The sequence below is a fragment of the Coffea eugenioides genome, unplaced genomic scaffold (genome assembly GCF_003713205.1).
Source record: "Coffea eugenioides isolate CCC68of unplaced genomic scaffold, Ceug_1.0 ScVebR1_2739;HRSCAF=3822, whole genome shotgun sequence".
NCBI classification, from domain to species: Eukaryota; Viridiplantae; Streptophyta; class Magnoliopsida; order Gentianales; family Rubiaceae; genus Coffea; species Coffea eugenioides.
Window position 1 is genome coordinate 32122 of NW_020863251.1, and position 15023 is coordinate 47144.

The following is a 15023-nucleotide window of genomic DNA, read 5'->3' on the forward strand; positions in this document are numbered from 1 at the left end:
AAAAGCTACCAAAAAGATAGGAGTCTGACAAGTGATTAATTTACGTAATAATTGTCTAATATTTTATATTATTTTTAGTCACTTTGGTTATAATATTGGAAGAAAATGAATCATTTTGGCTATAATTGGTGAATAAATGTTTTTAAGTGATTAAATGAGGTTTTTATCACTTTTTATTTGGATTTTGTGTATTTTGACAGTTTTGACACATTTTCGTATTTCGGCTATAACTTGAGTTACAATGATCGGATTGAGATGACTCTTGAACCAATTTGAAGATAAGAGATAGATCTACAACTTTGGTGAAGACATCTAAATCCAGTTTGAAGGTTTTCAAAGTCAAAAAGCCGAATTACAGTAGCTAATTTCTACTGGTCGAAGCTGAAACAGGGCAATGAGCAGGTAAGGGTATTTCGGTCATTTCTCAGCCTACACAGATCCAAATGAGGTGATTCTTGATGCATTGGAAAGCTAACTCAAAGGGATACAAGTTTCATGTTTTGGTCAAGAGCTAAATCAGCTTTTACCATCAAGAAAAGTTCAGTGGAATTTGATGCAAAATCGGAGCAGAGCTGGAAATTGAACCAGAAGTGACCAAATGGTCACTGTATCAATTCGGCCGGAATTTGGCCGGATTTAAAGCCGGATTTATGGCCGGATTATGGTCAGAGAAGTCTGCTCTTTACGCGGAAAACTCAATTTGACCTCCACCAACTCACATGCGTTGCTAGACATGTGAGAAACATCTCCAGCTGTAAAAGGAAGGTGGAGGCCTCATTTCTTGACCATCTTTCATCATAAAATAACCAAGATTGCAAGATTGAAAGAATAAAAAAAGAAGAGATTGGAGTTCATAGCAGAAAAATAGAGAGTGAGCTACGGGAGAAGCTTGAAGTTGCAGAAATGTAGCTCTTTCATCTCCCTAGTGTTAGTTTAGCTTAGTATAGAGTAATGTAGCTTTTCCATTCTTGTTTATTATCTAGATTAGGATGAAGATGGAGGATGAAGAAGGCAAGGAAGAAAGCTCATGTGACAAAGGTTGTATTCCTTCCAAACTCTTTATCTTTTGTATTTGATTCCAAGTTTAGTTAATATACAAGTTCTGGATTTTGTGTTCATTATGTGTTTCTAAAGTTTATACCTTGGATTTGGTTGAACTTTCTATGATTGTGAGTGTTTATTCTTTGGTTATTTGATTGCTATGATTTGAGCAAGTTATTTAGAACTTTGGCTCTTTAAATCATGATTAATCTGGTACCATTAATTGTGATTATCTAAGGTGTTGTTTCTGCAATGGAAATTGAGATTTAACACTAGTTCAAGAAGTGCTAAACATAGGGAGTACACTCACGAAAGTAGAGGTGCACCTATGTGGTTTTTAGTGATTCATTTCATGTAATTTCACTGAAGAAATGAACTTGTAGCTAATTTCATAACCATGAGAATAGGTATGGATTAGTTATAAGTATAATTGATTCACTACGAAAGTAGGATTCAAATGCATAAGGAAATTATACCATAATTAGCCTAGATGTAGTATTCAATTATCCAAATATAACACTTGCATGAGTAGTTAGGGATACCACAACCTAAGGAGCTTTTATTTGTTATTTTGTATAATTTCAGTAGGATAAATTTGTTATAATTCATTGATAGTCTAAATAATAGAGAAGCTTTAGTAATACCGGTAATTGTTCACTCTTCCCTGTGGGATCGACCCGATATATACCCTAAACTACTAGTTGATCTGTATACTTGCAGTGAACGGGTGTAATTCGGTTTTTTAACTTGTACGTATGTAAAATACCCGTCAAGTTTTTGGCGCCGTTGCCGGGGAAGATTTGGCAATATCGGTGTGAAGAGTAACTTTATTAGTTTAGACATTTTATTAGTGATTGTGTGAATTTTATTTTCTGTCATTTTAGTATTTTCTGTGTGTATGCATTTTATCACCTATTCTTCTTACTAATTTTGCTCTTAAGTTGTTTAAAAGCAATTTTAGGTAATGAGGAGGGTAGGTCAATTTGGAGGACAATGCTTGAGAAGTGGAAGATTGGCAATGGATGGTTACCAAGTGCAAAGCTCCTTCAATAGAGGTAACCAAGAAATTACCAAAGGTATGTCTTTCGAAGATGGTTTAAGGTGTTTAAAGGCTAAATTTAATGTTATGATGTTACAAGTTCAAATGGACACAATTATGCATGAAATTGAGCAAGGGAGGAATGTTAATGCTTTTAATTCTTATCATGTGATTTGTGACTTGTGTGGAGGTTATCATGCTACTAATACATGTATGCAAGCACAAAATGTGGATTATTATGATGAATTAGAGCATTACAATCCTTGTTTTGATCGATATAGTGCTAATGCTTATGGTTGGGATAATCATGGTACTTATAGTGATTCTTCATATTTTTATAATTACCAACCTGAATGTGTCCAATATGAATCAAAACCATCTTGGGAGTTGGCAATTGAAATGGTAGCTAATGATTCTAAGCCATCTTGGGAGTTAGCTTTAGAAAAATTAGCTAAATGCAACTTCCGACCGTTTTGATAGGATTGAGGAAAGAATAGATGAATTAGCTTCTCATTTCGGTAGAATACATGAGCAATTGAAGGTATTGTGTGAAGTTATTTCCTCTAATAATTTGCAAAATGATCCTAGCATGAGTGGTGGGAATGTTGTATGTGAAAATGGGTTGCAGTTTGATGAAAATGATGAATTTCAAGTGTGTTTTAATGAGCAAATATCCATTTCACATGATAATATCTTTGGAACTAACTTTGAGCCTCAAGAGGTGAGTTTTAATGACTCATTTTTCACCCCTCTTGAGGAGTGCATTGAAAGTATAGGTTCTAAGGGTATTGCTGCCCAAGATACTCTCATGGCATCCCTGTTGGTAAGTTCTCAAGTGGTGTATTTTCAAGGTAATATTCATGAAACACTTGAATAGGTAAGCCACTTCCATCTCTCACATCATTAGAACATGTGACTTTTGCTATAAAGTCACCTTTTAATGATCCACCACGACCTAAAATGGTGGATTATTCTTTAACCAAGCCTCCTTGAAAAATGAGGTTCAATAGTCGAGCCAACGACTATAAATAAAAGCGCTTATTGGGAGGCAACCCAATGTTTTGGTTATTTATGTTATTTTGGTGTGATTTTATGTTTAAAGTATGTGTTTGAGTTATTTTGTTATTTTTCATTTATAGGTATTGGAAATGAAAGCAAAAGTGACCAAATGAGGTGAAAAAGGCGAAGTTTGATCAAGGAACTCAACCCCTCGATTTGAGTAATTGTTGTTTTTGATTCGTTACAAGGGGTTAAAATGCATGTTTTGATCATTTTACATGTGCATGCATTGAGTATATTAGCAAACAAATGATCTATGATGCATTTTGGGAAATTGGGGTATCATTTGTAATTATTCAAAAGTTGAATTTCTGCTAAATTTTGCAGCAGAAAACGCGTTTTTCAATGAAACGCGCCACTGAATCGCGTTTTCATAGAATCGCGTTTTCAAATCTGCGCCTATAATTAAGAAAACGCGCCTTCAAAACGCGACAGGAAGTCGCGTTTTCTACCAATTCGCGTTTTCCAGCCTGTTCAGAAACCAAAAACGCGCCTTCAAATACGCGACTTAAAGTCGCGTTTTCTCACGTAGTCGCGTTTTCAATGCTGCAAATTTGGTGAAGAAACGCGACTTCACAAAACGCACCTTGAGGCGCGTTTTCTTGAGCCGCGTTTTCTGAGCACAATGATCTGACCTCGGATCCTTTCAAAAACGACCTCGGATCCTTTTAAAAACGAAGGCTTGGATCACTTTTCAACTCTACTTTTCTTCATGTTGGCTTGTTTTTAGTAAGTTTTAGTTCTTCGATTAATGTTTTTGTGTGTTTTGTAGGTGGCAATGGCAAGAGTTCATGCAAATGATCTCAATTGCAAGGGTGTTTATATTAAGGCAAAAAGGGAGTTTTCATGTTCAATTGCTGCATTTCATGCATTTAAAGTGTTTCATGTTTAAGTTATATTCATGCATGATCATGTTAAATTTGAATTTTATTCAAAGAACATGAAGTAGGTTGAATGTGGAAGGTTGGCCAAGCAAATTTGGAGGAAAAACTGCAGAAAACAGCTTTTTCTGCAGCAAATCCGGCCATAAATCCGGCCAAATGTTGGTCGGATTGAAGGCCGGATAGTCAGGGGAGAAAAGAAAATTTTTTCGAGCATTCTGGACAGAATCCGGCCGAAAATCCGGCCTGAAATCCGGCCAAAAAAATGGCCGGATTGTAAAAAAAATAAAAAATAAAATAAAAAATTTCTGCCCAGAATCCCTCCACGAATCCCTCCAATTTCTGGCCGGATTGTGAACAGTAACCAGCGTAAGATGAATCCGTTTCACGGATTCCTCACAATTTTTCTCCCTTCTTTTCAACCTACACACACACTCACACCTCAAACACACACCACTCACTAAAACACCACTTTTCACCATTTAATCTTCAAATAACCTTCACCAAATCACTTTCTCCCATCTTTTAGAGTGAATTTCATAGTACATATTCTTTCAAAAACAACTCTAAAGTGGATTCAACCTTACCAATAGTTAGGGTTGTACTTTCTTGAATCACTCAATTGAGGTCATATTGGAGTAAGTTTCTTGGGGGTTTTCACATCATATTCATCTCTAAACATCACCAAACCACCTTGAGGTAACAATTCTTCACCTAACTTTGTTATTTGAATTTTGCCATGAATGAATATTTTCTATTTTTAGGCAATTTTTAATATGTGAAGTTAGGTGCATTTATTTCAGCTTATTGATGCTATTGGTGATTGTTAGTGATAAATATATTTTGTGATTTGCATTTATTGTATTTATTTGGTGAATTCTTGCTAGTTTTATGCTTAATTTGGCTTGGTAACAAAGTTGCATATTAAGTGGCCAATATAGCATTTTAATTAGCTTAGTGGGAGTTTTTGATATTCATGTGAGTAATTTAGATTACCTAATGAATGAAAAGGTGCTTGATTGAATGATTTTGAATTCTTAGGTAATTCTAAAAGAAGAGGTGAATTGAAGATGGCCTTAATTGATGAAATTCATAAATGCACTTACAATTTTTGTGGTTCAATAGTTTTTAGTATTTCATGAATTCTCACGAAGGTCATTTATATTTTGGTTTGGTGTGTTTGCCTCCATTTTGAGATTACTTTTGTACTTGTGGGGATTTGATCATTGATGACAAAATGTATAAATGGAACTTATTTTGTTCATGATTGTGGATTTTTTGTGTGAAATTAGCTTCCCTTTGCTTTGGATACTAATGCATATATTTCATTAGCAAAGATTAGCTCATTTCATGTTTTTATCCCATGAACATTGTATGGTTCCACATGCTCGATCATTTTTCCTTTTTCCTTGACTTGCATGTTTTCTTCTTGTTGATTGCAACCGTTTATTTTTAAGAAATTTATTTGTTTTGATTTTGTCTTTTTCAGGGTGCAATAAGTGAACTCTCCATTCTTTCTCAAATACGGTTGGAAATTCATCACATTGCCATGGATTTGGATCGCGCAAGTCATAAGGGGAGTATTTTCTTTTACTCTTAATTTATTTTCCTTTTCTCACATTGAGGACAATGTGAAGTTTAAGTGTGGGGGAGGAAATATTTGAACTTGCAAATACTTTCTATGTGATGATATTTTGTGGATTTAAATGCTTAGAAATGTTGGAATTGTGTTTGAATTATTTGCCATGTGGATAATTTGATTGAAATTGGGTTTGTTGGCAGGAAGAAAAGTGGATTTAAATGCTTAGAAATGTTGGAATTGTGTTTGAATTATTTGCCATGTGGATAATTTGATTGAAATTGGGTTTGTTGGCAGGGAGTTTTCTTCCATTTATATGGGGAAACTCCGTCAAAATTTTTTCTAACATCTTGTCTAATATTTCACTATGGCCCAAAAGTTCTTCAAATTTTTGCATTTTCATTCAAAAAGGGCAAAGTATTCCAACCTTAAGTGTTTTATTCTTCCAATTGTTGAAACTTTATATGTATTTTGGAAAGTTTAATCCTCATTTAACTTGAAAATGGTTATTATGCAATTAGGATTTTTGTATTTTAGAAAGTATATTGGATAAAGTGAGGAAAATTATGCCTATAATTTTACATGTTTAATGAAATTTCTTCTCTTTACTTAATTTTGCAAGTAAGTGATTGACATAGTTGATAAAAGGTTATATTCCTCCTTTGATTATTCTTATATATTTTCTAAGAGGGAATATCTATTTATTGTCCTTTATTTCTGAAAAAAAAAAGTAGAAAAAAAAGAGAAAAGAAAAGAAAGTAAATAAAAATTGTTCTACTCCAATGATTCTCGTACCGAGTAACCGGGGGTTGGCATCTACAAATGTCGACATTCGCGTAAAAAGGTACTTGAATTAAGAGTATGCATTAGCAACTTGAATAAGTGAAATGTTGAGTAACCGGGGATCTTCACCTAAAAGTGTCGATTTTCGCGTAAAAAGGCATTCTCACTATTTAAGTAAAATTTGTGTGAATAAATCCCTCTTAGTTATAGAATTTTGAGAAAAAAGATGATTATAAGGAGGAGGAAGGCTATAAATTGACTATGTGATTTGCTTATTTGTAAAATTAAGTTAGGGTAAGAGATTAAGTTTAACTTGTTGAATTTAGGGTATAATTATCTTTCCTTTACTTGATATTATGAGTATTTAGTGTAAATTGAATAATTGTATAATGATTATTTTTCAAGTCTTGAGGAATTAAATTGGATAAAGTGCATATATTGTTTCACCTCTTGAATCATTGCATTTGATTATGTGTGGATTGCTTGAGGACAAGCAATGATTTAAGTGTGGGGGAATTTGACAAGTGATTAATTTACGCAATAATTGTCTAATATTTTATATTATTTTTAGTCACTTTGGTTATAATATTGGAAGAAAATGAATCATTTTGGCTATAATTGGTGAATAAATGTTTTTAAGTGATTAAATGAGGTTTTTATCACTTTTTACTTGGATTTTGTGTATTTTGACAGTTTTGACACATTTTCGTATTTCGGCTATAACTTGAGTTACAATGATCGGATTGAGATGACTCTTGAACCAATTTGAAGATAAGAGATAGATCTACAACTTTGGTGAAAACATCTAAATCCAGTTTGAAGGTTTTCAAAGTCAAAAAGCCGAATTACAGTAGCTAATTTCTACTGGTCGAAGCTGAAACATGGCAATGAGCAGGTAAGGGTATTTCGGTCATTTCGCAGCCTACATAGATCCAAATGAGGTGATTCTTGATGCATTGGAAAGCTAACTCAAAGGGATACAAGTTTCATGTTTTGGTCAAGAGCTAAATCAGCTTTTACCATCAAGAAAAGTTCAGTGGAAGTTGATGCAAAATCGGAGCAGAGCTGGAAATTGAACCAGAAGTGACCAAATGGTCACTGTATCAATCCGGCCGGAATTTGGCCGGATTTAAGGCCGGATTTATGGCCGGATTATGGTCAGAGAAGTCTGCTCTTTACGCGGAAAACTCAATTTGACCTCCACCAACTCACATGCGTTGCTAGACATGTGAGAAACATCTCCAGCTGTAAAAGGAAGGTGGAGGCCTCATTTCTTGACCATCTTTCATCATAAAATAACCAAGATTGCAAGATTGAAAGAATAAAAAAAGAAGAGATTGGAGTTCATAGCAGAAAAATAGAGAGTGAGCTACGGGAGAAGCTTGAAGTTGCAGAAATGTAGCTCTTTCATCTCCCTAGTGTTAGTTTAGCTTAGTATAGAGTAATGTAGCTTTTCCATTCTTGTTTATTATCTAGATTAGGATGAAGATGGAGGATGAAGAAGGCAAGGAAGAAAGCTCATGTGACAAAGGTTGTATTCCTTCCAAACTCTTTATCTTTTGTATTTGATTCCAAGTTTAGTTAATATACAAGTTCTGGATTTTGTGTTCATTATGTGTTTCTAAAGTTTATACCTTGGATTTGGTTGAACTTTCTATGATTGTGAGTGTTTATTCTTTGGTTATTTGATTGCTATGATTTGAGCAAGTTATTTAGAACTTTGGCTCTTTAAATCATGATTAATCTGGTACCATTAATTGTGATTATCTAAGGTGTTGTTTCTGCAATGGAAATTGAGATTTAACACTAGTTCAAGAAGTGCTAAACATAGGGAGTACACTCACGAAAGTAGAGGTGCACCTATGTGGTTTTTAGTGATTCATTTCATGTAATTTCACTGAAGAAATGAACTTGTAGCTAATTTCATAACCATGAGAATAGGTATGGATTAGTTATAAGTATAATTGATTCACTACGAAAGTAGGATTCAAATGCATAAGGAAATTACACCATAATTAGCCTAGATGTAGTATTCAATGATCCAAATATAACACTTGCATGAGTAGTTAGGGATACCACAACCTAAGGAGATTTTATTTGTTATTTTGTATAATTTCAGTAGGATAAATTTGTTATAATTCATTGATAGTCTAAATAATAGAGAAGCTTTAGTAATACCGGTAATTGTTCACTCTTCCCTGTGGGATCGACCCGATATATACCCTAAACTACTAGTTGATCTGTATACTTGCAGTGAACGGGTGTAATTCGGTTTTTTAACTTGTACGTATGTAAAATACCCGTCAGAGTCCTGATCTCAATTTGACTCCTGTCGTAGCACTTCCCAGTGGGAGCTTGAGTCGCACGTTTCATCCGAACCTTCTGAACATATTAAGATTTGAGTTGATGTGGCCACGCCAAGCAATAATTATAGCACAAAATTTGCACCTAATTTATCACATTTTGCTCCAACTCCCTGTAATAAGCACAAATGTCACAAATGAGAAGAATCTGATAATTATTTCATATTTGGTAATATAATAGGAAAAATTAATTATAAAATAAATAATAAAATTGCGACCTATCACTCAACGGCTAAATTAATGTCCAAGATGGGCCTAATATTTGTTTTTTGTTTTGGAAACGAGAAATTGAGACAATCCGACACATCTCAAGCCTGGTTTTATGGCATGATAACATGTCCCTCTTATCTATTCTTAGACCTTCAAACTTAAGTTTTATCCTCATTTGCTTTTATCCTGCATCACATTGGCAGTTTCACTGCTAAAAATGGCTTCCATTCTCTCCCTCTGCATTTTATTCATAATGTGTATTTACCAAAGCCTTTCTTTCGCGGCTGTTGCGCCATTTCTTGATGGTATGCTTTAAATAGTCTTCAATTTTTTTCATATAAAATTGCTAAATTAACTTTTCTTAGGTACGAGCTAACCCTGGTACAATTTTTTTTTTTGGGTTTATGCCAAATAAACTCACTTTACCATATCATTTTTATGTCAGTACTCAGTACATGACGGATGGAATATCAAATCTCACCTCCTAATTTCCCTTGACATGCAAACATGATCCACGTAAATTGTAGAAAAATCAAATGCGCAGCGTTAATTTTCTTTAACATGTTCAGCATCAAGAGCAACATGAACCCGTTTGAATTTTTTATTTTGAATCTTATGGTGTTTGACTTGTCTTTCCGATACTTGGAAAAGGTTTTTCGCTCTGGACTTCTTTTTAATCATTGATATGAGCCGACCTTCTATGTACTCTTCCTCTTTATTATTATTTTTTCTGAAAAATTCGAACAATTGCAGGATACAAGAACAGGGAGAAAATTTACTCATAACTGGCAGTAGTATGTTTTTCTAACCATATTCCTGTTTACATTTTGCAGGTCTACTAGAAAATGGTAACTGTGAGGAAGGGCCAAAGGTATCAAACCTTAAGAAAAGACAGATCATAGGAAAATACTCCTTGCCCAAATGGGAAATTCATGGCATAGTTGAATATGTTTCAAGTGGACGGCAACCTGGTGGTTTTTACGTCGCAATCCCTCGTGGGGCTCAGGCAGCGAGGCTTGGAAATGAGGCTTCCATATCTCACTATGTTAAGGTGAAACCTGGAGCAATATACTCATTGACCTTTGCAGTCACCAGGACTTGTGCCCAAGATGAGAAGCTAAGGGTTTCTGTCCCTTGTTTTTCGACTGAACTCCCAATTCAAACACTGTTTAGCAGCGATGGTGGTGATACTTATGCATGGGCTGTTAAGGCAACTTCTGATGTTGTCAAGGTTACATTTCATAATCCTGGAATTCAAGTGGATCTTACCTGTGGACCTCTTCTGGATGCAATTGCAATCAAGGAGATACTTCCTCTCAGATACACTAAGGGTATGTCCTCATCCAAATTTGGAATTTTTTTCCAATATCATCTGCCTCCCAGATCTTTAAGCAGATATGTGAAAGCTTGATATTGGCCAGTACAAGAAAAATGTTAATGGCACACACTTATCTGTTAATGATACTCCTCTTGACTTTTCTAATGGCAGTTGTAAATTCAAAGAAAAACATGGCAATTTTTATCTGATTCATATGGCAAAAAGGTTGAAAAAAAAAAAGGTGCCGTTCACAGAGAAAGGAGTGCCATTAACATTTATCCCAAAATAATTGTCTGAATTGTTGGGCAATGGTCGTAAGTTGATCACAACCCAACTGCCTTTTTGTTCTTTTTATTATTGACTGTTGATATTCGTTCACGAACACACTATCTTTAAAATATAAATTTGTAGTTTCTTCTAAATATATTGACGGGTATTTTACATACGTGCAAGCTAAAAAATACCGAATTACACCCGTTCACTGCAAGTATACAGATCAACTAGTAGTTTAGGGTATATATCGGGTCGATCCCACAAGGAAGAGTGAACAATTACCGGTATTACTAAAGCTTCTCTATTATTTAGACTATCAATGAATTATAACAAATTTAACCTACTGAAATTATACAAAATAACAAATAAAAGCTCCTTAGGTTGTGGTATCCCTAACTACTCATGCAAGTGCTATATTTGGATCATTAATTACTACATCTAGGCTAGTTATGGTGTAATTTCCTTATGCATTTGAATCCTACTTTCGTAGTGAATCAATTATACTTATAACTAATCCATACCTATTCTCATGGTTATGAAATTAGCTACAAGTTCATTTCTTCAATGAAATTACATGAAATGAATCACTAAAAACCACATAGGTGCACCTCTACTTTCGTGAGTGTACTCCCTATGTTTAGCACTTATTGAACTAATGTTAAATCTCAATTTTCATTGCAGAAATAACACCTTAGATAATCACAATTAATGGTACCAGATTAATCATGATTTAAAGAGCTAAAGTGCTAAATAACTTGCTCAAATCATAGCAGTTAAATAGCCAAATGATAAACACTAACAATCATAGAAAGTTCAACCAAACCCAAGGCATAAACTTTAGAAACACATAATAGACATAAATTCCAGAACTTGCATATTAACTAAATTTGGAATCAAGTACAAAAGATAAAGAGTTGGAAAGGAATGTAACCCATGTCACTTGAGCTCATCACCTTGCCTTCTTCATCTCCATCTTAATCCTAGTCTAGCAATATACAAGAATGGATGAACTAACTAGCTAAACTAACCTACACTAAGGAAATGGAAGAACTACATTTCTGCACTCTTCAAGCTTCTCTCCCCCGTATGATTCCCAATGGCCTGCATATAAGCTGATGAAAAGTCCTTCCCTTACCAGTCAAAAATTTCTGCTATGATTCTCCAAATCTGAATTTGTTAAGGGAGTCAAAAATAATGGCTTTTGACTTGGAACCTTGGCTATATCTCTTCCTTATGTCTTCTGAAGCATGTGCAGCCTACGTTTTCTCTCCAACTCTAGCTGGAAAGTAGTGTGAAGATGAGAAAAATGGCTGAGCAAATTACAGAAATTCGGCTGCCATACACGTTTTTACTTTTGACCTCATTTTAACTGCATTTTTCTCCATGATGAAGGCCTAACTGGCTTTTGTACAAAACACAAAAGTTGTAGCCCTTTGAATTATCGTTCCAATGCTTCAAGAATCATCTAATTTGGAGATCGGTGGACGGAGATATGGTCAAAATACCATAGACTGGTCAATTCTGGGCTTCAGCTTTCGACCATCCAGATAAGTTTCTGTATTTCGACCTTTTGACCAATAAAACTGCTGAATTGGACTTTGATGTCTTCATACCAAATGTAGATATATCTCTTAGCTTCAAAATGGTACCAAGATCACCTTGATCCGATCATTGTAGCTCCTGATATAGTCAAAATACGAAAATGTATCTGAGTTGTCAAAGCTGACTTTTCTTGATTTTTGTCCTCAAATTGCATTTCTTCTTTTACATTTCATATTTTATTTTCACCACTTTAATCCATCTTCAATCCTCCAAATATCTTCTCAATATACTTCATTGATGATTGAATCATTAAACCTACAAAATATGAAGTTTTTACCATAAAAATCCATAAAATGCAATGTTTAGCCATTTTAACATAAAATGTAGTTTTTTACCAAAACCTTAGTTATTTTAGTTATAAAACTAAATAATCAAACCAAAATTAACTAATAAAACACACTAAAAAATACGTAAAATATATTCTTATCATATATAGTAAATGTTAACCAATGCAATGTATATTTTATAATTCATAGAAAGCTCCTAATTTGCACTGACACTATGCAGGTAACTTGGTCAAAAATGGTGATTTTGAAACCGGCCCTCATGTGTTCAAGAATTTCTCAACTGGGGTGCTGCTCCTCCCTAAGAGGACGGACATCTACTCATCGCTCCCTGGATGGATTGTTGAATCCCTCAAACCAGTTAAGTATGTTGACTCGAAGCATTTCTCTGTTTCCCAGGGACTTGCAGCTATTGAAATGGTTGGAGGAAGAGAAACAGCTATTGCACAAATCATAAGAACAGTACCTAACAAGTTCTACCTTCTTTCCTTCGCTTTGGGGGATGCTAGGAATGGTTGTCATGGATCAATGACGATTGAAGCTTTTGCAGCTAGGAAAACCATAAAAGTTTCATTTACATCAACTGGAATTGGTGGATCCAAGACTTCCATCCTCAAGTTTCAAGCACTTTCAAACAGAACAAGAATAACTTTTTATAGCCCAAATTATCACACAAAGCTTCATGACTATGGTCACATATGTGGTCCTGTTTTGGATGATGTTAAAGTGTTTCCTCTCAAATAGTCACTGTTAGGGTGAAGATCAAAGAGAGTGATCAAAAAGCAACATAGTTTTGGAAGCTTTTCTTTTCTTTTTTGTTAGTTCATGAACAAGACAACCCAAACCCATAAACATCGATCCACGGTATGAGGGAGGGGAAGCGGGCATGAGATATAAATAGTGTAATTTATATCTCTATACTATTAAAAAAATCTTTCTAGTTTCTAAAGTTTAGGCTTCAAATATTGCATAGGATCAATTTAAACCATTCATTTTTATTTGTTTTTTGTTTTTTATTGTTATGTCATTGGTGTGTAATGTTGAAAACTATAACCTTGGATTTAAGCATTTTTTTTTGGCTAACATTGCATTTTTTTAAAATATCTTGACATTACTACAAGTCTATAACCTTGGATTTAAGAAGTGTTTTTTTGGCTAACATTGCATTTTTTAAATATCTTGACATCTATCATTGCTGTACTGTTATTAGGATTATATAAGAGATAATTTCAAAAACCTCCCTTGAGGTTTTTCCTAATCACACCTAACACCCCTCAAGTTTCTAAAATCACACTTAACACCCTTAGAATGACAACGTTTGTAACATAATAGCCCTTTTATGTAAAAATAATATTAAAAAATATGTTTAGTAGAGGGACTATAGTATTTTTCCAATTTTGCCCTTTTGTTAGTTGATTTTTAAATTTTAGAAGATGAAAATAAAAACAAATAGAACTACAATATTTACATAGAAATTAAAGGAGTGTAAGTACAATGACTGCTGAATTGTATCATTTTTGTTGATTCATATGACCATTATAAGATCTGTGCCAAAGTTTTTGATAGAAAGGAAAAAAAATTTTGAATACTGTTTGTTAACCAATTTTTTCAAAAAATTTGTTTTTGAAAATTGAAAACCATTATAGGTATATTTAATATGCATTTTTTTTCATGATTTCAATTGCATCCCAGAATTTTTTTCACCAAATGAATGATTTTAACATATTTTTCCCTCACCTCTTACTGATTAAACTAGATAGCAAGATAAAATCATAGTTAAAAAAAGATAGATTTTCTATGTTTAGATTGTCCAAGTACCTCAAAACCTATCTTTTGGTTGCATATGCAAAAAAAATAGAACCCTAAATGTGCCCAAATTTTATGTCATTTTTGTTACTTTATTTTTACATAATCTAACATAAATGTTTTTTCATTTTTCTTGCCTTTTCCTAGATAAGAAATATGAAAAGGCAAAAAGGAATCAACTTGTTTTTATTTTCATCTTCTAGTTTTCAAAAATCAACTTGCAAAAGGGCAAATGTGGAAGAATATTATAGTCTCTCTCTTAAATACATTTTTAATACTATTTTTACCTAAAGGGGTTGATATGCTACAAAAGTTGTCATTCTAAGGGTGCTAAATGTGATTTCAAAAACTTTAGGGGTTCTAGGTGTGATTAGGAAAAACCTCAAGGAAGGTTTCTGAAATTATCCCATTATATAGTCTGAGCTATGATTTGATGTATGCATGTGTGTATGTATGTGTGATTTTAAACGATTTATTGGTTGGATCCTGATTTTGAAAACTTGAATTTAGTATTTGGGTTGCTAGTCATTTTCTTTTTTCATTGGAAGGGAGAACATACTGAATTAATGTAACCACCAAACCATTAATTGATAATGCATTCAGTCTTTCCGTCATAGAGTTTTGTTTTAAAAGCGCAATCTGTCCTGATGACCTACCAATTCTTTTGACTGCTCATGGTTATGAAAATTTTTTAAACTAATTACAAATTATTTATTTTTAACTAAAGACTAGCGTATGTGAAAATAATTTATAAGTAAGTTGTTTTGGAGGCTTGTAATATAGCT

General features: G+C 33.8%; 1 protein-coding gene across 1 annotated transcript; it reads left to right on the forward strand.

The window, feature by feature from the left end:
* The first annotated feature begins 9172 nt into the window (after window positions 1-9172).
* On the forward strand, window positions 9173-13176 carry LOC113757109. Its single transcript, XM_027300517.1, has 3 exons — window positions 9173-9260; window positions 9789-10286; window positions 12656-13176. Exons 1-3 carry the CDS (start codon window positions 9173-9175, stop codon window positions 13174-13176), a joined length of 1107 nt encoding a protein of 368 aa, XP_027156318.1.
* Window positions 13177-15023: the final 1847 nt, after the last annotated feature.

Coding starts and splice junctions, on each gene's coding strand:
- LOC113757109 (XM_027300517.1), top strand. CDS start 9,173: ATGGCTTCCATTCTCTCCCTCTGCATTTTATTCATAATGTGTATTTAC. Junction 9,261..9,788: donor TGTTGCGCCATTTCTTGATG/GTATGCTTTAAA, acceptor TACATTTTGCAG/GTCTACTAGAAAATGGTAAC. Junction 10,287..12,655: donor TCCTCTCAGATACACTAAGG/GTATGTCCTCAT, acceptor GACACTATGCAG/GTAACTTGGTCAAAAATGGT.